The sequence below is a fragment of the Oryctolagus cuniculus genome, chromosome X (genome assembly GCF_964237555.1).
Source record: "Oryctolagus cuniculus chromosome X, mOryCun1.1, whole genome shotgun sequence".
In the NCBI taxonomy this organism is placed as follows: domain Eukaryota; kingdom Metazoa; phylum Chordata; class Mammalia; order Lagomorpha; family Leporidae; genus Oryctolagus; species Oryctolagus cuniculus.
In genome coordinates this window covers 113296970-113323654 of record NC_091453.1, presented here as the reverse complement: position 1 = coordinate 113323654, position 26685 = coordinate 113296970, and the positions used below count along the sequence as shown (strand labels likewise).

Here is a 26685-nt window from a genome sequence, read left to right as displayed (position 1 = left end):
TTGCTTTTGAAAACTGCTGATAAAATAGGGGCAGCTTATTACTTTTGTTTGGGAGACTGTGTTCTCTCTCTAGTGCCTCTCTTGGCTCTGCTCCGGGGGTACAAACCTCCTCTGGGAGGATGAGCAGACCAGTTTTGAGGTTGACCTGTTTCTTTTCTCTCTGCCTTCCCTAAACACCAGCCCCCCAGAAGGGATTAAACAGCCATAGGCTTATGTTTCTTTTCCATCTTCCAGATTTGGCTCACTTGCCTTAGATTGAAGATTGGGAAAAGAAAAAAAGGGGGAGTCCATTGCTTCATTCCTCCCCTAGGTCTTCTGTACTCTGACCTCCTCAAACCCCAAAAGATACCTTCTACAACTTTGTATATAAAAAAAGGAGAATTTCATCCTATTTTTCCCTTTTTCCATATGAAAGAGCCCCAGCCTTCTTTGTTTTTGCTAAGGGAGTAGAAGTGTGGTGATTTGTCTCTCATCTCCCCCAAGTCCCTGCTCAGTAAGGGAGGGTGGGGTTTCAGATGGGGTTAGACTGCTGCTGCAGGCAGTGAAGACTTTGTTGATCTCTCCCCTGGGCTGTGTGTTTTCCTATATTTCTCCCGCAGGAATTACACTGTGCCTTCTCTGCAGGGGAATGGGTGTTGTCTCCCCAGCCCTCCACTTCCCCAGTAACTGCTCATGAACAGTGTGGACAAAGGCAGGTCTTCATATTTTTGATCATCTCTGTTTCCTGCTGATATCCCGTAACCCTGTTCTAGAGTTTAGGACACAAAGACTTTGAATGTGCTGAGATTGACCTGAGGAGATCCCTTCTACACACACCAATGGCAGCTGCCCAGGGCCTGCTCCCTCTTCCCAGGTCTGTCATCCTCTGGGGCAAGGGGTAGTGCTCCAATCTCTGTGGCCTAAAACAAGTTAATTTTTCTCTTAACACTGGCAATAACCAGTCTCCATACCACTATTGCCTTTTCCTAATAATCTCACACTGTGTTTTTATTGGTTCCCACCCAGTTGTCACCAGGGCTGTGTGAGTAAATGACTTTAAATGCTCCCATCCTTCTCTTTCCCCCTTCACTCTTGGGTGTGGATGATGCTAATCTTTGATCTTTCAGTTTCTTCCTGCTCATTTTGTATCTTCCTTTCTCGTCTCTTCCCCCTACCTTTTGTCTCTGGGTGTTTTGGTAGCGGATTTTTTTGGCCTTTTGTACAAAGATTAGTTTCAATGTAGTCTATAGCTCCTTTGTAAACCAATTAAAAAGTAATTTTTAATAAAAAAAACCAACAATAATCATGCCATGCATTAATTAATTCTCCATTTAGAATTAGAAAGTTTTGCAAAGATTATTTTTTTTTTTGACAGGCAGAGTGGATAGTGAGAGAGAAAGACAGAGAGAAAGGTCTTCCTTTTGCCGTTGATTCACCCTCCAATGGCCGCCACAGCTGGCACACTGTGGCCTGCGCACCGCGCTGATCCGAAGGCAGGAGCCAGGTGCTTCTCCTGGTCTCCCATGGGGTGCAGGACCCAAGCACTTGGGCCATCCTCCACTGCCTTCCCGGGCCACAGCAGAGAGCTGGCCTGGAAGAGGGGCAACAGGGAAAGAATCCAGCGCCCTGACCGGGACTAGAACCGGTACCGCTAGGTGGAGGATTAGCCTATTGAACCGCAGCGCCGGCCACAAAGATTATCTATCTCTCTCTCTCCTTCTTCCCTGCCACCCTGCTTTAAATAATGAATTACAAATAAATAATAAATGATGTTATTAATAAATAACAAATTTTTTTAAAAAAGAAACTATACCACAATTTCTTTATATATACTTTCATTGAAGGACATTAAGCTTTTTCCATCTTTTGGCTACTGTGAATACTGCTGCTATGAATACTCATGTCCAAGAATTTGTTCAAAAACCTATTTTATGAATAATTTTAAAATATTCATTCTTTTGGTTATATATCTATGAGTGTGTGGAGAATCCCACAGGAAGTCCCAAAAGAGTCACAGATCACCACTCACCTGACCAGCAGAAGGAGGTGAACTGTGGAAACTCTACAGGAAAACATCTAGAGTCAAAAACTACCACTAGCCACAAAATGAAAGTAACAGAAAATGGAGTCACTCATGCTAAGCTAGGAGCTGGTGACATCACTCATGTCAAGCTCAGTGCTTGCTAGAAAAATGCCCCTTATCAGACTGGACAGACATCTCTGGACAGTCTGATAAGCGTGTGCTATGTGCGATAGCTGGAGTTACCTCACCAACTCACACAAGGATTGGACATGAGCAGGAGACACCTGAGCCCAGACAATGGATTGGTGACACCTCAGGGAACTCCGAGCTGGTTGGACTGAGTCAAACATGGACAGCACGTGAATAGCAGGTGAGCTGCAGGAAAAAATTAGGATAAAAGGATAGCCTTTTTGCACTGCTCTTCATCCTCTCGGGGATCATGGCCTGGTGTGTGTGAACCTCTGGATCTCCACACATCTGGAGCTGAAGAGGCAGCCCGTTACTCTGCATGGAGCAGATAGTGGCACAAGCCAACAACGGACAAAGGGCCCAGTGCGTGTGAACCTCTGGATTTCCTCACACTAGCCCCCTTGCTAAGCGACACAAGGTGACTACGGGATCAAAACTCCAGCCGAGATGCTGCCTCACCGCCTTGCCTGGACCCCTTATCAGCTTACTGCCAGATCTGACCACAAAGCTGGACCAGGCCTCTCAGCAGACCTCTGCAACTTCTCGCCTGCCTGTTAGTGACTGATCCAAGATCTGTCTCTGCCGAGACGTTGAGCTCTGGACTTTGAACACTGACACTCTGTCGTGTCCGTGATACAAGCCTTGAAAATGCAGCTTTTACAAATAATGTTAGTCATGTGTAATATAGCTATGCTTTGACCCTATGCAAGGTATCTGCAAATAATGCTGGAGACCTTGATGTACATATACTATTATAATTGGATAGCCCTCAAAGCTACTTCAACACTGTATACTGTGATCTGTGGATTAATGAATAAATTTGAGAGGTATTATTGATATTGATATTAATGGAACTGATTACTGTAGTCCTCTAGTCATTAAGGAAATAGTGTTACTCTGATAGTTAAGTGTTATTATAGTAAGTAAGTTAAGTAGAATATAAGCTAAGTAGTTATGTTAAGCTAAGTAGCTAAGTAGCTAAGTCACGTTAAGTAGTTTATGTTAAGTTTATTGATAAGTGTGTTAAATAGTATAGATTGATAAGTATATTGATACTGATAAGTGTATTGACATCAATGAGCATGCTGATGAGTAGTGTGATAAAAACCCCTGGTGTGTAAGCAATAAAATTTCTCTTGGAAAGACAGTCTTGTGACCTGGCGTTCCTTTCTTCCCCGTGCTCTGACACTTTGCTTTTAGCCCCTGTCGAGCTGTGTGACAGCAGGCGCTCGCGACAGAGTGGAATTCCCGGATCATACTGTTTATTGAGAACTTATCAAATAGTTTTCCATAGCAGCTGCGCCATTTTACATTCCCACCAACATGCTTCTTCATATCCTCACTGGCTTATGGATTTCCATTAATTGCTGATTATAGTTATGCTAGTGAGTACGAGGTTGTATGTCGTAGTTTTATTTGCATTTCCCCAATGAATAATATTGAACATCTTTTCATGTGTTTCTGGGCCATTTGTATATAATCTTTGAAGACTTCTTTATTTGAGGCTTCTGTCCCTTGTTAAAGTTGGGTTGTCTTTTTGTCATTGAGCCAACATACATCTTTGTGCACTCTGGATATTTGACTCTTGTTGTATGTATGATGTGCACACTATGCCACAATGCTGCCCATGGCAGACACTAATCTGATTCTCACTTTCAAAAGTTTACTTGCTATTTGATATAAATGGAATCATACAGTATGTAAAATTTGTTTTCAGTCTTCTTTCACTTGATAGATTGTTCTTTGAAGCTTATGCGTGCTGTAGCATGGATCAGTGTTTCATTTCTTGTTTTGGTTGAATAATTAGCTGTTGAACAAGAAAACCACATTTTACGTAAGAAACTAATTCCAGGTGAATTATAAATTATAACGTGTAAGGTAAAATAAAATGACTTGAAAATGAAAACAGAGAATTAGTTTCCTGATCTTGAGGTAGGCAATGGTTTCCTCACAAGAACTCCAACAGCACCAATAATCAAGGAGATATCTCTGGGGGAACTGCAGGCCTCAGAGGTGAGGACAAACCCAAACCACTGGGGAGACTGCCAGTGACTCAAAGGACAATGGACAGGCCTGGGTAATTGTGCTGAGTTTCTCTCAGGCTGCCTATTGTCAAGTGAGCCTCTGGGCGCTGGAAGGATCCAAGTCCTGCCCATCACCAGAATGTGACAAGAGTCAGGAGTGCTCAGAGATGGCTGAGTCTCCCTGGAGATAGTCAGGCCCCTGTTCTGTCCTGCTTCATCATTTCAGGCTCCTCAGTGAGCCTTGTGAGGGTCAGTTCTGAGAGGGGACATAGGCTTGAGCTACAAAGGGTGAGCAGGCAGGCAGGATGGAGGAGGAGACACAGTTATCAGGAAGGAGAAAAAACACTTCACAGAGATGGTTCTTAAGCGTTTAGGTCAGCTCCACCCACACAGACGAGGAGAGCCCAGAGTTCCTGGAATGTAGCCAGCTTAGTAGCTGGTGACTGATGTGCCAGACAGCAGAGGTGCTGGTGCAGTACTCTTTCTTGGGAATCTAGAGAAACCCGGAGCAGTGTAGACCCATCATCCAGAACTCAGTGAGAGGTTCTGTAAAAGAAATATGGCCGCAACCAGAGACAAAGAAAGAAAAGTGGACTCCTCCTCCCAGCACAGACCTTGAAAAGTGGCTGCTCGCAATTAACTAGTGAAGCACTGCCCATTGTGATCTTGTCCATAGAGGGTAGAAGTACTAAGTTCTGCTTCTGTAAACTCCAGTCATAAATCTGTCCTAATAAATCTGCTCCTGATATCTCTTCTACAAACATACCAGGCCCACTGACCATTGGAAGTGTGGTCCTAAGTCACGTAGGCTGCAATTTAAACCCACCAATGCTGTAACAGCTAAGGTATGATGCTGATGAACCTATAAATATTGTAAGAAATTTGGGATTGTCGCTCAGTTCTCGGGAAATGATTCCAGCTGAGCCCACTGGTGTAATAAACTGCTTGGATCCTCCACTGTCTCTGGTGCCTGTTTGAATAAAGGGAGTTTTCTCACTCCAGGTTTCTGTAACAGTTTAGCCATTCTAACAGTCCTGAAGAAACAGTGTGAGAGCAGAGATAGGTACTGGAAGCCTCAAAAATGAGGGAACACTGGAGATTCAGTACCCACACTTGATTGTTCATGCAGATTTGGAAGTGACATGAGAATAAGTTGCAGGTTAAGCTCCTATTTAATCCTTATGTCATTAGGCCTATGTGATCAAGAGTTTATACAGGTGTCTGACACTGGGCCTGCCTTTGATAGAGCTATGGCTTCTAAGGCAACCTCTGCTCTCAAGAGAAAGTATGCGAGAAATGCTCTAAGACAGTAGTTCTCAAAGTTGCATTGCAACAGCATCAGCGTATGTCAGATCCTGTTAGGAATGCCGATTTCCTGGCTGTATCACACTCTAAATGAAGGAGAAACTCTGAGGGTGGTGCCCAGCCATTGCTGTTTAAACAAAATATATATTAAATAATGTTGTATAAGAACACAGTCAATATGGAGGGAGTTTTGAGGGGCAATTACAAAGAGGAAATGGGATGTGATATACCTGGGAAGATCTGGACAGGTTAGGAGGTCCCATTGGTGTCTAAAAGCAAAGCAAAATCGAGGGCTGGCATTGTAGTGCAAGGAGGTTGAGCCAGCACTTTCGATGTAAGGGCATCACATAGCACAGTGCTGGTTTCAGTCCTGGCTACTTTGCTTCCAATCCAGCTCCCTACTAAATGGAAAATGACCCAAATACTTGGGCCCTTGCAAACCATATGGAAGATCGGAGTGGAGTTCCTGCTTCCTGGCTTCAGCTTGGCCCAGCCCAAGCAGCTGTGGCCTTTTTGGGAATTAACCAGCAGGTAGATGATATTCTCTCTCTCTCTCTCTCTCTCTCTCTCTCTCTCCCTCCCTCCCTCCCTCCCTCCCTCATCTTAGAACTCAGAGTTCTTCTGAAGTGTCTGCTGTGTACTTTGGATAGGAGTCAGATCCTTCTTTTCACCTCAGTTCTCACACAGCGATACCCGAGCTGGAGGAGAGACAGAGGAAATGTTGCTTAGCATTATATATCTTTCTCTCTTCTTCAGCACAAATACTAGCATTGGAGCAGACTTGTTTTCCAAAGCTGTTCTGGCTTCTGTCTCTCCATCCTTTCCCTCGGTTGTTCAAATCTGAGGGGGGACATGATCCCCCTGCTTCCCTCAATCTTGGCTCCTCCTGCAAGTCCCACCCTTCATCTACTCATAATTCTGGATTCCTGGGAGAGTTTGTCTGACTCTTATTCCGACCAGGGCTGTATTCCTTACTCAAAACCACAGTGGAAGTAAGGAGTAGGCAGCACAGATAGAGAAGAGGAAGACAAAAAAAGACAGCAATGGGAATCGGTGACCTTAGCAATGACTATGTACACTGCTGAGCCAGGGACAGGACTTTTGCAGGGAGCCTCATCCTCATCATCCTCATCACCATGCCCACCTACCTGCCATTTATTCACTTTCAAGGAAAAGAGAGAGGAGGTGGCAAGGAGAGCACTTAAACACTCTGCCAGTGTTCATTTTTATTCTTTCTCTCTTCCTCCACCTGGGTGCCCATTCTCAGTTAGGGAGTTCATTCCTCTATGAACAGTGAAGCACAGTTAACACTCTCTAGGCCCTGTCCCTGGGCATCCTGCTCTGTGGGAACTGAGTTGCCAAATGCCCACAAGATTGGCCTGTGGCAGTGGGAGCGTGGCAGTGGGAGCAAGGCAGTGGAGGAAGTGTGTGTGTGTGGGAGTTGGACAATCTGGAAGGGATCTGAATGTGCCTGCCCAGGGAGAGAAGCCATCTCGTTGTTTGCTGGGAGGGGAAGTGGAGACCTAGGTCTGGCATGGCCTGGCCTTGACCCACTGATTTGCTTTTGTGCCTCAGGCACAGCAAGCAATGGCATTCTGGTCCCTGAGCCTTCAGACTTCCACTCAGGTCTTACAAACACACACCTGAGTAAAAAGACCCCTCTCCTTTGCTCTTCCAGCTTCTTTCTTCTCTGCACTCAGCACATCTTCTCTAAGAGCACAGAGACTGGGGGATAAACTCAGAGTCCTCATACCTTGTTTCAGATCAGCCTTTCTCTCCTCAGTTCTGCCTCTGCCTGTGGGACCTAAAGTTGAAGCATTCTGCTGCTTCTCTTTGTCCCTTGAATGAGTGCTCTGTCTGCTTCTCCAGTCCCTGAGCTTTCCTGTGTTGCCTCCCTGTTTTATTCTCCAAAACTTAGTGTACTACACGCATCTTATCCCTGTGCTGCAGAGCCAGCCCCCCCCCCTTCATGCTAATTCTCCATGGATACATTTCTCTCCCTTTTCTGAGATGATAGCAGTACTCAGGATGCATGGGGAATGGGGCCCTGGGAGATTGTCAGATGGTTGAAAAGAAAAGAAATGTTTAGCTCTGACTACTAAATCCTATTCCACAGCCTAGGGAAGAATGTGTGCTTCCTCCTAGAGCCCTTATATTCAAAGAATGGTACAGTATCTGGAAAACAAAGAACCCTACATTTTTCCCTCTCTCTTTCCAGATGAATCCAGAGACAATCACTTCCTGACACTTTCTGTAAGTACTTGACTTCACAAACAGGGCCCATGTTTAGGGCAGGTATTTGGCCTAGTAGTGAAGATGGCAGTATATTGCAACAAAACGTCTGGGTCTGAGTTCCAGCTCCAGTTCTTGATTCCAGCTTCCTGCCAAGACAGATTCTGAGAGGAAGCTGGATGGATCACGTAATTAGGTTCTTGTGGGGCACGTGGGAGACCTAAAGTGAGTTCCAGCTTCATCATGGCTTAGTCCCAGAAACTGCAGGCTTTTGGGAAGAGAACCAACAAAGGGGATCTCTCTGTCTCTCAAACAGATAAAATAGATTAAAAATAGCACCCACATTCCCATTATCTATCCTCCCTGGGAATGATGTCAGGGTAGAGGAACACCTGCAAAATGAACTCTGAAACTAACTTGTATGTATTATAATGGGCTGGGCGCTTTGTGAAGGGTACCTGTTGCTGACCCATTTGGGGGGACTTCACTAAATTTCGTGAGTGGCAGTAACCGTTGGCTCCATCGATACAGTGCTTCTTTGAATTTCTCAGTATTTTCAAAAGTGGTACAAAAGCATTTATCCAGGATACTAAACAACATGAGCTCACACAGAGAGTGGGGCTCTCTTGAGGAAACAGAATTCCACTTTTTAGTTCCTTGGACATAGTCTCAGATAAATCTGCAGTAGCCGTGGGGCAGTCATAGTTTCCAAGCCTTTGAGAATTATAATGGTGTATTTTCTCCAAGGCCACTTCTTCCTCGTGGCTTAAAACTCTCATTCTTTTTAGTGGGCATCTCTGTTGTCACCTATTTGCATTTTCATTTAGAGTTTATTAATTTGAGTATGCACCAACTAGAATATATATTGTCCACAAAAATTCTGCCTCTAGCCATCACCTCCCCTTCTTTTACATACATTTTACTCTGAGAGGCTCTAGTATATTTTAGTTCTGTTCCTAATAAGCATTATATCTAGTAGAATTGGGACACTAGCGTATTGTTTAACATTGACTAGAAAAGAGCACATCCAGAAAGGTCATGCCAGAATACCAAACTCTGACCATCAGTAAACCAGCTTGCAATGAAAGAAAACACAATAAGAATGCTTAGAAGTTGCACAAACAATGAATGTTTATTTTCCAAATAACTGGCTAAGAGATAAATGAAGGTTACAAAAGTTTGTGGGACATACATGGTCAATCCCTGAGCTTGGCAGGCTCACACAAGTTTCAGTTCATCCTCAGAGTAACCTTGAGGGCTGCGTATTACTGTCCCTATTCTACAAATATAAAAACAGCTTCAGAAACGTCTCTTGGTAGAAAAAAATCTGAAAACATCTATTCCAAAAAAGTAAACATTGACCATTTCTGGGTGATTTGATATCAAAGACAATTTATTTAATGTTTACATTTAATATAACACATATCATTTTTATTAAATAATTGAAATTTTATGAAATATGAAACAGTAGCTTTGGCTGACCTCATAAACCAGGGTGTGACATAGATATAAATCCATGTCTTCCAATTTTCATTGACATTGCATTGCCTTTGCTTTGGAGATAATAACTTAGAGCAATGGTGAATGGAGGGAAACCAACGTCAGAAAACAGTCTCTATCTGACCTGGCTCTCACTGGGACTATTACTTGAAGCAGCATTCCTTATTCTGCTCTAAAACTTCTAGAAGTTCCTTCCTGGTACCAGATGTGCACCAAGGCTAACAAATCACAGGGCTTTCCTTATGACTCTCAGTAAATCAGTTCTGTAAAATCTCTACACTGTCTTGAAGAACATTCAGGTATATATAATATATATACATGTATAATATAATATATAACATATAATATAATGTATAATATATATACATATATACATTAATGTACTCTTTCTGTTCCAGTGTAAGGTGTCCTGAGCCACAGGCTTGTTTTTTCATTGAGACAGAAGGATAGCCATTGAAGCTCTTCCTAATTAAGTCATTCTCCATGAGAGCCCTTCAGAGGAGCTGAATATTCTTGTACTTCATCTGTCCTGAGACAGAACAAAGAATGACAGTAGGACTTGTGGCCATGATATTATTTGCCAAATCCCTCCTTATAACTACAGAATTTAGATCACTGAGGACGGGGAAACTCTGGGTAATCAAGTAATTGCATAGAATCCTATAGTTATAGATAAGAGAGCTAGTCATCTATGTGGGTTTTCTGGTATTTAATAAGGTGTGAATTCTGAATGAGTTGTGTTCCACACTCATCACATTTAAAGGGCTTCTCCCCTGTATGAATTATTTGATGTGTGTGTAGATTTGCTGTATGAATGAAGTCTTTCCTAAACCATGAGCATTTATATGGCTTTATTCCTTGGTGTGATATGAGGTGTTTAACATCTGAATGCAATCTAAACCTATCACACTGCCGACCATTTATAGGGCTTCTCTTAAGTATGAATTCTCTGGTGCCTAATAAGTTCAGATCTAAATTTGAAGCTTTTCTCACACTTCTGACACTTAAAAGATTTCTCTTCTGTGTGGTCTGCCCTGTGATGCTTCATATATTTCACCCATGCCTGTTTAAGAGTTACAGATATATTTCCCTCCTCTGGATAGGCTGGATGATCCTTCTGGACTCTGTGAAGTTCTAGGCCTGTTGCTTTCTGGGAAGCTCCTCTTTTGGTCTTTTTTGATACTTTGCATCCTGGTGCTTGCATTTCTGATGCAGGAACAGATACAGCATGATCATTTCCAATATCATTTTTGAGCTTTAACCCTGCCAGAACAAACAGAATAATAAGTCATCTGGTTCTCAGAGCAAGGAGATTACAGGAATGGAGTTAAAAAAGGCAATGATGATTGTTTGTAAAAGACACAGAAACAACACAGTTTGGACACAATGGTATACACCCATTTCTCCCTGACCCTCCCTGCTAGGCACAACAATAAACCCTTTAAACAATATAAGAAAGAAGCAAAAAAGTAATTCTGAGAAATGCAAAGAAGAAGGTAAACTGGTTTTTGACCCTAGGACCTAGGGATTCTTACTACTCCAAATACAATCCAGCTCTAGGATTTTTGAACCCTCAACCTAGGTAGGCATACCCATTCCCCAAACTGAATGGGAAAACTTCTGACAACAGCAGGCAAATTAAACATAACTAGAAAACAGAATCAGCCTGTAATCCTGTTGATAAAATTGACAGCAGAATTACATGTCCTCCATACTGGGCTGGAGACACAGTCCCAGCTGAGAGATACTAAAATACGAGCAGAACTGTCAGGAGAAACATGTTGAGGGGAATGGATTGGAAGCCTCTTAAATACTAGAGATTGGAGACTTTGTCCTTTCAATAGGAGATACTCAAGTGGGCAACAGAACCAACAAGCAGGACCCAGCCACAACACACAGCCTAGGCTAGGAAGCCCAACATATCTGAGCTTCCCCTTCCTTACTGAGAATCATCCTGGTCTAGGAAAATAACCTCCATATCTTCAGGTAGTACCAGCAGAGATCCAGATAAATCAAGGAAGTCAAAACAGCACTCCGAAAAGCAGACTGTCATAGGAAGCATAGCCCACGAAAGTGAGAAAGCATCTGCAGGCTAAACTACAACAAAATAAAAGCTGTCTGCACATTAATGTTTATTGCAGCTCAATTCACAATAGCTAAGACCTGGAACCAACCCAAATGCCCATCAACAGTAGACTGGATAAAGAAATTATGGAACACGTACTCTATAGAATACTATACAGCAGTCAAAAACAATGAAATCTGGTCATTTGCAACAAAATGGAGGAATCTGGAAAACATTATGCTGAGTGAACTAAGCCAGTCCCAAAGGGACAAATATCATATGTTCTCCCTGATCGGCGACAACTAACTGAGCACCAAAAAGGAAACCTGTTGAAGTGAAATGGACACTATGACAAACAGTGACTTGATCAGCCCTTGTCCTGACTGTTGATGTACAATGTAATACTTTATCCCTTTTAGTATTTTTTTTTGTTCTACTTAATACTATTGGTTGAACTCTGTAATTAATACACAATTATTCTTAGGTGTTTAAATTTAACTGAAAAGTGACCCCTGTTAAATATAAGAGTGGGAATAAGAGAGGGAGGAGATGTACAATTTGGGACATGCTCAACCTGACTTACCTCAAACGGTAGAGTTAGAAACATACCAGGGGATTCCAATACAATCCCATCAAGGTGGCATGTACCAGTGCCATCTCACTAGTCCAAGTGATCAATTTCAGTTCCTATAGAAATAACAGCACTATGGCCATTAAAGAAAGTCATTTCTGCCTGAGGCATTAGGCACAGTGGTTAAGATGCCACATGGGACGTTCATAAGCTGTATCAAAATGCCTGAGTTTGAATCACAGCTCCACTTTCTATTCCAGTTTCCTGCCTTGTGGGCAACAGATTATGGCTCAAAAACTTGCATCCGTGCCATTCATATGGGAGATCCAGATTGTGTTCCAGATTCTTGGCTTTGTCCTGGTATAACCCTGATCGTTGCAGGAATTTGAGGAATGAACCAGTAAGTCTAAGATCTCTGTCTCAGTCTGCCTCTCAAATAAATAATCATAAATAAAGAATTTTTAAGAAGAAAGTGAATTAATAATTTAAAAAGTCTCAAAAAACGTCTCCAGGTCCAGAGAGTGTCAGTGGAGGTGTCTAGCAAATAGTTAAAGAATTAACAGCAACTTGTACAATGTATTTCAGAAAAGAGAAGAAATACTGGGGCTGGTGATGTGGCACAGCAGGTTAAAGCCCCGGCCTGCAGCGCCAGCATCTCATATGGGCACCAGTTTGATTCTCGGCTGCTCCACTTCTGATTCAGCTCCCTGTTAATGTGCCTGGGAAAGTAGTGGAGGATGGCCCATGTGCTTGGGCTCCTGCACCTACACTGTAGACCCAGAAGAGGCTCCTGGCTCCTGGATTTGGATCAGATCAGCTCCAGCCACTGCGGCCATTTGGGGAGTGAACCAGTGAATGGAAGAACTATCTCTGTCTCTGTCTCTACCTCTCTCTGTAACTCTGACTTTCAAATAAATGAAGTGAATCTTTAAAAAAAAGACATATCATTTTATAAGGCCAGTATTTTCCTGTTAGCAAAACCCCACAAAGATGGTACTAAAGAAGAAAATTAAAGATTAACATCTTCCTTACACTTCATTGCAAAAATTATCAATTAAATGTTGGAAAATTGAATGTAACAATGTGTAAAAAGGATTACATATCATGATCCAATAGGATTTATTGCTGGTGGGCAATGGTGGATACACATTAGAAAATCAATCAACATAACTTATCATATCAACAAACTAAATGAGACATAGCATATGTTTCTATTAACTGAAACACAAAAAGTGTCACGACAAAACTAATTCTTAAGTTAAGAATTATATAAACCTAAGAAAGAACTTCAATAACAAATGCAGTGCTGAAATCATCTGTAATTGTGAAAAACTGAAGGCATTTGGGAAAATTTGGGAATAAGGCAAGGAGTCTTCATATTCAGCCTAATGCAAACAAAACAAATAAAAGGCACCACAGATAGAAATTGTAGATTCCTACAATAAAATTCCCAGGGAATCTATAAAAAAAACCTCTTAGAACTAAAAAGTGAATATAGTATAGTCACAGCATACAAGATCAAAACACAAAATCAATGATATTCCTGTATAAAACAAGAACATGCAGAAACCCAAATGAAAAAGTTACCATTTGCAATTGTTCCAGTGAAAACAAGCTTATGAAAATACCAGGATATGTGCTTATTTAGACAATGAAAATTAGAGAAAGCTGATAAAACAAATGCAAATAAAGGTGACCTAAATAGAGACATATTGTGTTCATTAATTGGAAGAATCAACAAAATAAAGTCATCAATTCTCCTCAAACTGATACGTAGGTTTAATCTGATTTCTGAAAAAGTTTCAACAGAGTTTATTGTAAACAAAGATGAGCTTACCATAAAATTTACATGGGAAGGTGCATATCTGGGAATAGATGAAAAAAATCTTTTTTTAAAAAATCATTTACGGCCTGTGCCGCAGCTCACTTGGCTAATCTTCCTCCTGCTGCACCGGCACCCCGGGTTCTAGTCCCGGTTGGAGCGCTGGATTCTGTCCTGGTTGCTCCTCTTCCAGTCCAGCTCTCTGCTGTGGCCCGGGAAGGCAGTGGAGGATGGCCCAAGTCCTTGGGCCTTGCACCCGCATGGGAGACCAGGAGGAAGCACCTGGCTCCTGGCTTCGGATTAGCGCAGTGCGCCGGCGGCAACGCTCTAGCCGTGGCGGCCACTTGGGGGGTGAAACAATAGAAAAAGGAAGACCTTTCTCTCTGTCTAACTCTGCCTGTCAAAAAAATCATTTACTTTATTTATTTGAAAGGCAGGGAAGTAGAGAGGGACATAGCTGACAAAGCATGAGAATCTAGAATATAAGTTGAAAACCAATCCAGTTAAAATATAGGCAAAAGATACTTCAATGAAGAAGAGATAGAGATGGCTGATAAGTGCATGAAAAGATGTAAAACATTATCAGCCATTTTCAAATGCAAATTAAACCAACAATGAGATATCAGAATGCTAACATTAAAAACGCAGACACTAAACATCGACAAGCATGTGGAGAAACTAGATCTCCCATACATTGCTGGGGGGAATGCAAGATAGTACAGCCACTCTGGAAAACCGTTCAGCAGTTTCTAATAAAGTCAAATATTTCATTACCATACTAATCAGCAATTGCACCCTTGAGGCATTAAACCCAGAGAAATGAAAATTTCTCTTGACATAAAAACATGTACATGAATATTAATGGAAGCTTTATTCATAGTAGCTAAAACCTCTAGACAGCAAAGACATTAACAGGAAGTGCTGAAACAGTGGTGTATCAACTCTATGGATCACTAAACAGCAATAAATGGGAACTAACTTGACATAGCCAACAGTTTACTCAAATGCCCAGAGGAATTATTTTGAGTGAAGACAGTTAATCACAAACAATTAAATATACATATATGCATATATATCATGATTCCATTCACATAACATCTTTCAAATGGCAAAAGTTTAGAAATATGGAACAGCTTAGTGACTGGCGTTGGTTAGTGGAGATGTGGGGAAGTGTGTATATTACCTTCTGTGGGCAACAGAAGGATCCTTGTAGTAATGGAACTGTCCAGTATTCTGAATATGGTGGTGAATACAAAAATTTCCAAGTGATAAAACTGTACACACACAAACACACACAGACAGAAAGACAGAGAGAGACAGAGACAGAGAAAGAGAAATAAAAATTGGGGCTATCAGAATAAGATCAGGGGTTTGTACCAATCTCAATATCTTGTGATATCATGCTATTTTTGCAATAGTTATCATGGTGGGAAACAGTAAAATGTACATTTTACTTGTACTAAATTTGTATTACATTTTAAATCTGCATATTGAATCTAAAATCTCAATAAAAATTTCAATTAAAAATACAGCGCACCACCTTAAAATGTTAAGTCCCTGTAAAGATTCATGTTTGAGGAGCTAGCGCCATGGAACAGTAGGTTAATACTCCGTCTGCAGTGCTGGCATCCCATATGGGCACCAGTTCTAGTCCTGGTTGCTCCTCCTCCAATCCAGCTCTCTGCTATGGCCTGGGAAAGCAGAAGCTTGCCCAAGTCCTTGAGCCCCTGCATCCACATGGGAGACTGGGAAGAAGTACCTGGTTCCTGCACAGCTCTGGCCATTGCAGCCATTTGGGGAGTGAACCAACAGAAGGAAGACCTTTCTCTCTGTCTCTCCCTCTCACTCTCTTTAACTCTCTACCTCTCAAGTAAATAAATAAATTCTTTTAAAAAAGATTCCTGTTTGAAAAACTTCTTCTCTTCCAATAATTATACTTATCTATAAGACACTTTATAAGATCTTCCTTTTCAGCCAGATCTGAATGCCTTTAGGGCTGATTCTGAGGCCAGAGTGCTATTTAGGGCATCTGCCATTCTATGAGTCTGCTGAGTATCTCACTTCCCATGTTGGATCACTCTCCCCTTTATTTATTCTATCGGTTAGTGTTAGCAGGTACTAGACTTGCTTATGTGCTCCCTTTGACTCTTAGTCCTTTCATTATGATCAATTGCGAACTGAAATTGATCACTTGGACTAGTGAGATGGCATTGGTACATGCCACCTTGATGGGATTAAATTGGAGTCCCCTGGTATGTTTCTAACTCTACCATTTGGGGCAAGTCAGCTTGAGCATGTCCCAAATTATATATCTCTTCCCTCTCTTATTCCTACTCTTATGTTTAACAGGGATCACATTTCAGTTAAATTTCAACACTTAAGAATAACTGTGTATTAATTACAGAATTAAATCAGTCATATTAAGTAGAACAGACAAAAAAACTACTAAGAGGGATAATGTATTAAGTTGTTCATTAACAGTCAGGGCTATGCTGATCAAGTCACCGTTTCCCATAGTGTCCCTTTCACTTCAACAAGTTTCCTTTTTGGTGTTCAGTCAGTTGTCACCGATCAGGGAGAACATATGGTATTTGTCCCTTTGGGACTGGCTTATTTCACTCAGCATGATGTGTTCCAGATTCCTCCATTTTGTTGCAAATGACTGGATTTCGTTGTTTCTTACTGCAGTATAGTATTCTAAAGAGTACATATCCCATAATTTCTTTATCCAGTCTACCGTTGATGGGCATTTAGGTTGGTTCCAGGTCTTAGCTATTGTGAATTGTGCTGCAATAAACATTAGGCTGCAGACCGCTTTTTTGTTTGCCAATTTAAATTCCTTTGGGTAAATTCCAAGGAGTGGGATGGCTGGGTCGAACGGTAGGGTTATCTTCAGGTTTCTGAGGAATCTCCAGACTGATTTCCATAGTGGCTTGACCAGTTTGCATTCCCACCAACAGTGGGTTAGTGTCCCTTTTTCCCCACATCCTCGCCAGCATCTGTTGTTGGTAGATTTCTGAATGTGAGCCATTCTAACCGGGGTGAGGTGGAACCTCATTGTGGTTTTGATTTGCATTTCTCTGATTGCTAATGACCTTGAACATTTTTTCATGTGCCTGTTGGCCATTTGGATTTCCTCTTTTGAAAAATGTCTATTGAGGTCCTTGGCCCATCTCTTAAGTGGGTTGTTGGTTTTGTTTTTGTGGAGTTTCTGGCTGAAAAGCCCATGAGAGTATTTCAGGCATGGAGAGCCAAGACACTCTGGCAAAAGATCTCTGTGAGTGAGATCTCAGTGGAAAGAACAGGTCTTCAAAGAAGGAGGTACCTTTCTCTGAAGGGAGGAGAGAACCTCCACTTTGACTATGACCTTGTCTAAACAAGATAAGAGTCGGAGAACTCAAGGGGCTTCCATAGCCTTGGAAACTCATGACTGGAGCATAGGGAGATTACTGATGCCATAGACAGGAGTGTCAATTGGTAAAGTCAACAACAGGAGTCACTGTGCACTTACTCCTCATGTAGGATCTCTGTCCTTAATGTGCTGTGCATTGAGATTTAATGCTATAACGAGTACTCAAATAATATATTTCACTTTGTGTTTCTATGGGGGTGCAAACTGTTGAAATCTTTACTTAATGCATACTAAACTGATCCTCTTTAAAAAAAAAAAAAAAAAAAAAAGAGGAATTTTATGAAGTTTTGTCCTGACATGTACATTAAAAACACTTTTACTTAATCTCTGTCCTTAGTGTGCTGTACATTGTGATTTAATGCTACAACTAGTACTCAAACAGTATTTTTCACTCTGTGTTTCTATGTGGGTGCAAACTGTTGAAACCTTTTCTTAATATATACTAAACTGATCTTCTGTATATAAAGAGAATTGAAAATGAATCTTGATGTGAATGGAAGAGGAGAGGGAGAGGGAAAGGGGAGGGTTGCGGGTGGGAGGGAAGTTATGGGGAGGGGAAGCCATTGTAATCCATAAGCTGTACTTTGGAAATTTCTATTCATTAAAAAAAAGTTAAAAAAAAAAAAAAAAAAGATCTTCCTTGAAATCCTGGGAACTTTGAATCTATGATTCTTCTCTTTGCTCTAAATACATTACTTTCAGTTTAGGGTGCAGTGATGATCTGGGAATACAACCTTGAGGGCACAGGATGCCATCTGAATTTCAGAGTATTTTCCAAATGTTCCAATGTGCAAAATGTTGTATCTGTTATCTTCTTTTTTAAAAAGATTTTTATTTGTTTATTTGATAGGTAGAGTTACAGCGGGGGGGGGGGGGGAGGGAGGGAGGTATCTGGTATCTTCTTAATAGTCTTTTGTGGATAGACATGCAAAAAGAAATATTTAAAAAGAACCTAGGAAAACAATATGGGAAATGGGAATCCAATGCTACTGAAGTATATTGGTTAGAGTTGAGGGTAGCTTAGGCTAGGATAGTGAGAGTGGAAGAGGTTGAGACGTGTGTGGATTTAGTATATAGCTTTTTTTAATGATTTTTTTTATTTTTATTTGAAAGTCAGAGTTACACACAGAGAGAAGGAGAGGCAGAGAGAGAGAGGTCTTCCATTCGCTGGATCACTCCCAACTGGCCGCAGTGGCTGGAGCTGCGCCGATCCGAAGTCAGGAGACAGGATCTTCTTCTGGGTCTCCCACGTGGGTGCAGGGGCCCAAGGACTTGGGCCATCTTCTACTGCTTTCCCAGGCCATAGCAGAGAGCTGGATCAGAAGTGGAGCAGCAGGGACTCAAACCGGCACCCAGATGGGATGCCAGTACTGTAGGTGGTGGCTTTACCCTTTATGTCACAGCGCCAGCCCCAAGATATAGTTTGAAAATAGAGCTAAGAGGACATGATGCTGGATCAGTTGTGGAGTAAAAGAAAAAGACTGGAGTAAAGGACTACAGAGGGTTTTTTGAACTGAGCAGTTGGTCCCCTTTTCTGACATGAGAAAAATATGGCAAGAGCAGCTCTGCAGGTAGTAGCAGGGGATGACAGATCAACAATTCTATTAGATCAAAGAAGTGAGATGTAGGAATGGGGGTGTGGGTGGGAGGGAGGTCAGGGTGGGAAGTATCACTATGCTCCTAAATCTGTATATATGAAAATACATGACATGTGTTCACCTTATATAAATCAAAACTTGTTAAAAAAAGAAATGAAAGCATCCCTATAATTTCTATCAAAAAAGTAGAAAGAAAAAATAACAATGGACGAGAACGAAGGAGTGCTTCTCTCAGATCTATATATAAGAAAATATAGTCGATTAAGTATTCTTATGATGCCATATGTATGTAGGAATGATAGAAACAGGAAAGAGAATCCTGCTCCAGACACTTGCAGTGTCTTCTGGTACTGCAGGACATTTAAACATCTTTGAAGGCCTCTCAAAGACAGCAGACATCCATGCTTCTGTCTCCTGTTTTTCTTTAGAAGATTATTAGCCCCACTATGAATTGAATATGTCAGGTACATACTTTAGGGTTTGAAAATTAAAGAGCTGAGCTACTGTTAATCCGTGTTGATTATATATATATATATATATATATATATAGAATTGTTAATAAAATTCTATTGGTACTAAACCAAAAATAAAAGAAGAAATGGGATCTGTATTAAGGAAGCTGCTGGGAAATCTGGACATTACCTTCCATCTACACTATCAAGGTCAGAGCATTCAGCTACTAGAAGACTGAGACTCCCTCACGGGGAGGGGCATTTTCCATAAAATGAGGACATTTCAGTCAACTTCTACACAAGAGAAAGGGTGAAACTTTACCTAGATAGGCAGCATCCTCATAGACATCTCCCATGACATCTCTGTAGAGGGTCTTCTGAGATGGGTCCAGTAATTGCCATTCTTCATCAGAAAAATACATGGCCACATCTTCAAATGTCAACAAACTCTAAAGAAGAGAATGGCTTTTAATTCAGTAATTGCCACTACAGAAGCAGTTCTACCACCCATATCAGAACTACACAGTAGACAGGTGCTGAGGAATTAAACAGTTCAATATTTTGTGGGAAAGAAGGTGAAATGGCAGAAAGCAAGGAGCCAAGAACATCAGTAAACAGTCTAAGAGGTGCCAAATTCCCATTCCCAATACACCAAGTCAAGCCCTGAGAACATCTGGAGTTAACATACCTCAGAGATCCCACAGAGCACCATGGGCTGTAGGTGGCAGGAAAATCAGAGGCAAAAACCAAAGCGCCCAAAAAAGCTGGAAAAGGCAAGATGAGCTCAGATGCCATATTCCAGTCTCTGATGCTTTTAAGACAGACAATACTAAAATCAGTGGAGTACGCACTGCTGTGGGTAGAAACAGCCAGAAACAATTTCTCTCTTCTTTATGAACAAGAACTCTGAGCTGATGGGTCACCTGGACAAGCATGTGTGTGTGCCTATTAACTGACCACCTCATTGTAGGTAAGAACCAAGTATCTACCAGTCATAGATCCAGTTCCATTTGCTGTTTCTCCAGATTTCATGAGTGAAATTAATGAGATGAAATATATCAATATAATAAATATCATAAAATCAATTGTTAACCGAGCTAGGCAAGAATTACAGGTATCTGAAAAAGAAGGTCTCAGGTCTTTCATTCTAGAGGAGGTGTGGTAGATGGTTGCTTTTTCACATTTTAGTCCTGCTGCACAATTTTCTTTATATTTTGCCACTGACAGTCCATTTCTGACCCTAATTGAACTTACACGATGAAGTGGTCCCCGTGTATTCATTCCCTTATCTCTCATCTCAAGTTTTTGAGGAGCAGAGTCCATAGTATCAATGTCAGGGTTATGCGGTTTGGTTGTTTTTGAGCCTTAGGTCAACTCTCACCTACTGAACCCCAGCTTGGGAGAAACCACAACTGTGGTATGGCTGGGTATGTGAAAAATCCCCCAAAATATTCTAATTGAACCAATGGCTATTACACACCATGTAGAAGAGAATTATGAAGTTCCTTTCCTCTTTCATGTACAAATTGGTTTTCTTAGTGAGTATTGCAGTCCAGCTATTTTTGCAGTACCTAATACGTATTCCAACATTCTTTCTAGAACCCATCTATTGATTGTGGCTATGCTGTCATCCATTTGAAGCTTAAGGTACCTACTGTTGCCCCCACAGCACCATCTCCTTTCTGAGATCATGGGCTGTAACCTAGATAATCCCCTCTCATTAGCATAGAATTTACTTTTGTTGTAGGTTGGTGGCAGAGGGAGGAACAAGAGTAGAGCTCAGACCTCAGAAGTTGGGTTTGTATTAAAACGGCGAAGTAGGATGCCTGTATCCCAGGTCAGAGTATATGGGTTTAATACCTGGTTCCATTCCTGATATAGCTTTCTGTAATTACAGATTCTGGGAGGCAGCAGGTGATGTCTCAAGTAGTTGTGCCCTTGCCATCCATGTGAAAGGTCTGGGTTGAGTTTGCATTTCCTTAGACTGGTCCAGCCTTGGTCATTGTTGGCATTTGGGGCACAGAACATGTGGATGGGTGATACCTTTGTGTTTGTGTGTATATGTTCATGAATGCAAATTTTGCTTTCGCACAGTAAGTATTTTTTAAAGTGAAAATTTCTGTCCCTACTGCCAGCCCTCTAATCCACAGACCCCCAACAATAGGCACACAATCATAGCTCAAGCATAGGCACACAATCATAGCTCAAGCATCCAACCAGGGTTGAGCAGGTTGTATGTTATCAGTCTGCCTTTACTATATTGAGTGCTTGCCTGGGATCCCTGCCGCATTGGATTTGTACCTTCCAATTTTCTCTGATAACCGAGATTATCCAATCCTTCATAGCCAGGGGAGGATTTCAAGGGGGAAAGAGGAAGGAATGGAAGAAAAAATGAGGGAGAAGCAGCCACATGATTTGGTTGCAAGAAGATAGCCAGTGGGCCCTGCTCTGTACTCTTCTCTGCCAAGGGCACACATCTTCTCACTCACCAGAAAGGCCAAGGACAGATCTCCAGAGGAGGGCAGTAGAGGGTCTTTCTTTGTAGCCCTGAGATGTGTGTTTCTGCCTCAGAGGACAAGACCCTCAGCATCCTGACTCCCTACAGTTCACTGCAGGCACTTTTCCTTTTCCACTATCTTTGTTCGCCTTTTTCCTTTCCATTATTTGTTTTGCTCTATTGCCTCCACAGAGCTAACTTTACCCTTGACTGCTTCCTTTTCTTCCCTTCAGTCTCTGGCAGGGGCATCCAATGTTTGAATCATTTCTCTTTTCCCAATTCTTTCTTGACTTTTAGTTCCTTTTCTGAGAACTGGTCTTACCTCCTTGGGCATGAAAAGGCTAGGCCCACCACCTCCACTTCACGTTGAACCTAAAGATGACAAAATACATTTTTTCCCTACAGCTAGAAAAATGTCTGCCACAAATGAAAGCTGTGCCCTGACTCGTGCTGCGTGTCTGTGATTTCAGGTCCTGGCTTGCTGTCTGACAGGCACATCAGAAGAGAGATTTCCACTACATCCCCTGACAGTCCCCCAACCCAGACACATATCCTTCATCTTATTTCACCGTACACGTAAGGATTCTTTCTGCTCACCTCATTCTTTGTTTCAGCAGGTTCCCTGTGGAAGTACTGTGCCAGGGTCACAGCCTGCTTGAGGTTCTGAAGATGATGCTTCTGCAGCCAATCCTGAGTCTTCTGAGGCAGATTGGTCAGAAACCGCTCTAGCACCAGCAGTTCCATGATCTGCTCTTTCGAGTGGATCTCTGGCTGCAGCCACTGATGACATAGTTCCTGAAAACGGCTGGCAGCCTCGAATGCTCCAGGTACTTCATCAAAACGGAAGCCCTGCAGGTGCTTGAGAGCTTTCTCAGGACCAATATTCTCTCTTTGTGGGCTGTATTTCTCACTCTTGCTGGAAACCTCTTTCATGGACCCCTCAGGGTCCCAGTTCACAATCCTCACTGTGGAGTACAAGCAGGCATCTGCCTTCAGCTCCCTCCTCATCTTCTCTAGGGATGGTTTTACTCCAGGGTGTGATCCTGACATCCTCTGGTGCCACCTTTCCCAAAGAAAGATTCTTCTTTCCAAAGGCACTGAGGGAGAGCAGGAAAGAAAAAGTCATGTCAAAAAGAATGACGGTTCCAACATGGCTGAATAGGGAAAAGATGTGCTGAATCTGAAAACAGAAGAAGCACAGGAAAAGAGGATGGAGTGCACTCCCAGGGGAGAGTTGGAGAGAATTTTGCAGTGGAAATTCTACAGAAGGACAAGGGATGCCACAGAGCAACATAAAAGTAGCAGCCGTGCAGCAACGAGCCCAGGCACTACACATGACCCCTCGGCCAGGAGCTAAAGGAAGTACCATCTTTGGAGAACAAGGTGAAGGCAGACCGTCACGGCCCATGCCACTGGTGATGTTGTGTGAAGGAAAACCTTGGGGGCCATACTTTGGGTCTGGCCTGGAGCCCTAAAGGGGACAGGGTACCTGACTAATCCAGAGAACTAAAGGGGCATGTTTCTTTATCTCCATGCCCCGAAAAGGGTACACAATAACTGGTAGGTAGAAGGTGCCATTTGACACAATAGAGGCTGTTGCAATTCTTGTTTGGGCAATGCACCTGCTGATTTTACCAGAGGAAAAAAGTGATGTTCACCGCTGACTTTGAGTCTTGCAGGGGGGTTGAGAGGACACTGGGCACCCACCTAGGGGCTGTACGGTGACCCCAGCCTCTAAACATATCACAGGCTCCAGTATGCAAACTGCGATGGCATAGAGTCCACAGGCAGCTGGCTCACACCGTGGTTGGGGCAGGATTGCAGGGCTGACCAGTCCTCTGAACCACATGACTGTGGGAGCCTGTGAACTGTGACTGTGGATTCTTTGACTGTACAATAGGTCAAAGGGTGCAGCTGAATCTCTGGACAATCACTGTGTCTGGACTCAGAGGCTCAGAGCTCCCTGGCACGCTGGGTGGGTTGTTGATGACTGCTGCTTGCTCACACTGAGGACCACACACAGATCCTTTGTGTGGTTCATGTGCTAGCTTGGATGGTTGTTGTACCCACTGTGAGCTAACTCTGGGCATCGACCACTTTGGAAGAGGAGGTGAGGTTATGATTATGCCAAGAGGCATGATCCTACCTTCTCTCTTGCTGACAAGAGAGGAAATTTACCAGGCCCACTCTGCTGTCATTCTGGATTCTAAACCCATCCTTGAGCTCTGACCAGAGCTCCTTGGTCACCCCCAGAACACACACCTCTGGGGATTCAATGAAAGATCTGATACTACAAACACCACAGAGGCATAGTTCAAAGATAAAATCCCTCAGAGGAGAAAACCAATAAGCCTTAACAAAAATGCCTAAAAATAAATGCAGAAATTCAAGAAACAAGAAGAGGAAGACAACATGACTTCACAAAGTAACACAACACCGCTTCAATACTGGACTCTGAAGAAAAGGAGATGGATGAAATATCTCACAAAAAATCAGAAGCAAATTCATGGGGTAAAGTAATTCATATGTGGTGCCGGCGCTGTGGCATATTGTGTAAGGCTGCCGCATGCAGTGCCAGCATCCCATATGGGCACCGGTTTGAGAACTAGCAGCAGCACTTCTGATCCAGCTCTCTGCTATGGCCTGGGGAAGCAGCAGAAGACGGCCAAACTCCTTGGGCCCCTGCACATGCATGGCAGACCTGGAAGATACTTCTGGCTCCTGGCTTCGGATCGGCGCAGCTCTGGCTGTTGTGGCCATCTGGAGAGTGAACCAGTGGATGGAAGATTTCTCTCTCTCTCTCTCTCTGTCTCTCTCTGCCTCTCCTCTCTCTGTGTAACACCGACTTTCAATTAAATAAATCAAAGGAAATAAAGAAATTCATACGTGACATGCAGATAAAATTTTCCCATGAGATTGATATTTTGAAGAGAAATCAATCTGAAATATTAGAAATGAAGAAGTCAATATGTCAAATAAAAATACAGTGAAAAGCTTTAACAACAGACTCGGTGAGGGAGAAATAGAAATATCTGAGCTAGAAGATGAGTCTTTGGAAATGTCTCCATCAGAACAAAAAATGAAATAAGAAAAATTAAAAGCAAAGTTTGAGATTTATGGGATACTATGAAACGCCCCAAGCAACATATGGGACTTCGTTCCTGACTCTGTGGAAAGTAAAAATGGATTAGAAGGCCAGTGTAGTGATATAATAACAGAAATCTCCTTTAATTTGGAGAAACAAAGGGACACCCAAATACAGGAAGCACATAGAATTCCTCATAGATATGACCAGAAAATAGCTTCACCATGACACACTGTTGTCAAACTTATAACAGTAAAACATAAAAAATGTGCTTGAGAGAAACACCAGATTACCTTTAGAGGATCTCCGATTAGATGGATGGCTGATTTCTTATCAGAAACCCTACAGGCTAGGAGAGAATGGAGAAATGTACTCCAAGTCCTAAAAGAAAAAAAATGTCAATCCAGAATACTGTACCCTGTAAAGCTTTCATTTATGAATGAAGGTGAAATAAAGACCTTACATAACAAACACAAATTGAAAATATTTATCTTCAGTAGACCAGCCTTATAAGTTTCTTGAGGATGTGCTACAGGGGCCAGCGCTGTGACATAGTGGGTAAAGCCCCGAACGGCAGGGCTGGCATCCCATATGGGCACCAGCTTTTCTTCTGATCCAGCCCTCTGCTAAGGCCCGGGAAAACAGTGGAAGACGACCCAAGTCCTTGGGCCTCTGTACCCATCTGGGAGACCTGGAAGAAGCTGCTGGCTCCTGGCTTCGGATCAGCTCAGCTCTGGGCATTGTGGTCCTTTGGGGAGTGAAACAATGGATGGAAGACCTTTCTCTCTCTCTGGTTCTACCTCTCTCTGTCTTTCAAACAAAAAAATAAATCTTTAAAAAAGTGTAATCTTCAATGCGCAAAATTCTAAAGTTACTAAATGGCCAAAATTCTCCAATTAAAAGACTGCCTATGTGGATTAAAACACAATACTTATCTATTTGCTGCCTACAAGGACCACACCTCACCAACAAAGATACACGCAGAATGAAAGTGAAATGATAGAAAAAGTTATCCCTTGCTAACGGAAATCAAAACTGAGCAGGTGTAAGCAACCTAATTAAAGTAAAAGAATAGACTTTAAAACTAAAACTTCTAAAAGACACAAGGAGGACATTATGTAATGATTAAGGGATCAATTCGACAGGATGATATGACTATAATAAATGTATATACACAATACCTGGGTACCTGGCTATTTAAAACAAAAGTTAACTGGTCTCAATGGAGACCCCGATTCCAATTAAGTAGAAATGGGGGACTTCAACATTCCACTTTTATCAGTGGACAGGTGATGGGATGGCATCCCTGCTGAATTCTACCAAAAGTTTAAAGAATTAATTCCCATTCTTCTCAAGATATTTGAAAACAACCAAAGGGGAGGGAATCCTCCCTAACTCCTTCTATGAGTCCAGCATCGCCTCATTTCCAGAATCATAATTAGATACAAAATAGAGAGCTATAGATCAATATTTCTGATGAACATGAATGCAAAATTCTTAACAAAATACTACCTACTTGAATTCAACAATACACCAGAAAGATAATTCACACAGACCATGTGAGGTTTATCCCTGGTATGCAGCAATGGTTCAATATATGCAAATAAATAAATGTGATACCTACATTAACAAACTGAAAAATGAAAGCCATATGATTATCTCAATAGATGCTGAGAAATCATTTGATAAAATATAACATTCCTTCATGATAAAAATGTGAAGCAAACTGTGTATAGAAGGAACATTATTCAACACAATCAAGGCAATTTACAACAAACACACGGCCAGCATCCTATTGAATGTGGAAAAGTTGGAAGCATCTCTGCAGATACCCTGGGTGAGACAAGGATACTCACCTTCACCATACTATTTAGTCTAGTCCTGGCGAATTTAGCCAGAGCCATTAAGTGAGAAAATGAAATCAAAGTGAT

At 42.0% G+C, this 26685-nt stretch overlaps 1 protein-coding gene across 1 annotated transcript; it reads right to left on the bottom strand.

The window, feature by feature from the left end:
- Positions 1-8909: 8909 nt before the first annotated feature.
- Positions 8910-25261, bottom strand: LOC100349189 (zinc finger protein 75D). Its single transcript, XM_017349726.2, has 4 exons — positions 25048-25261; positions 22267-22766; positions 19495-19621; positions 8910-10515 (listed from the first exon to the last, which is right to left on the bottom strand). Exons 2-4 carry the CDS (start codon positions 22717-22719, stop codon positions 10187-10189), a joined length of 909 nt encoding a protein of 302 aa, XP_017205215.2. The 5' UTR covers positions 22720-22766; positions 25048-25261; the 3' UTR covers positions 8910-10186.
- Positions 25262-26685: the final 1424 nt, after the last annotated feature.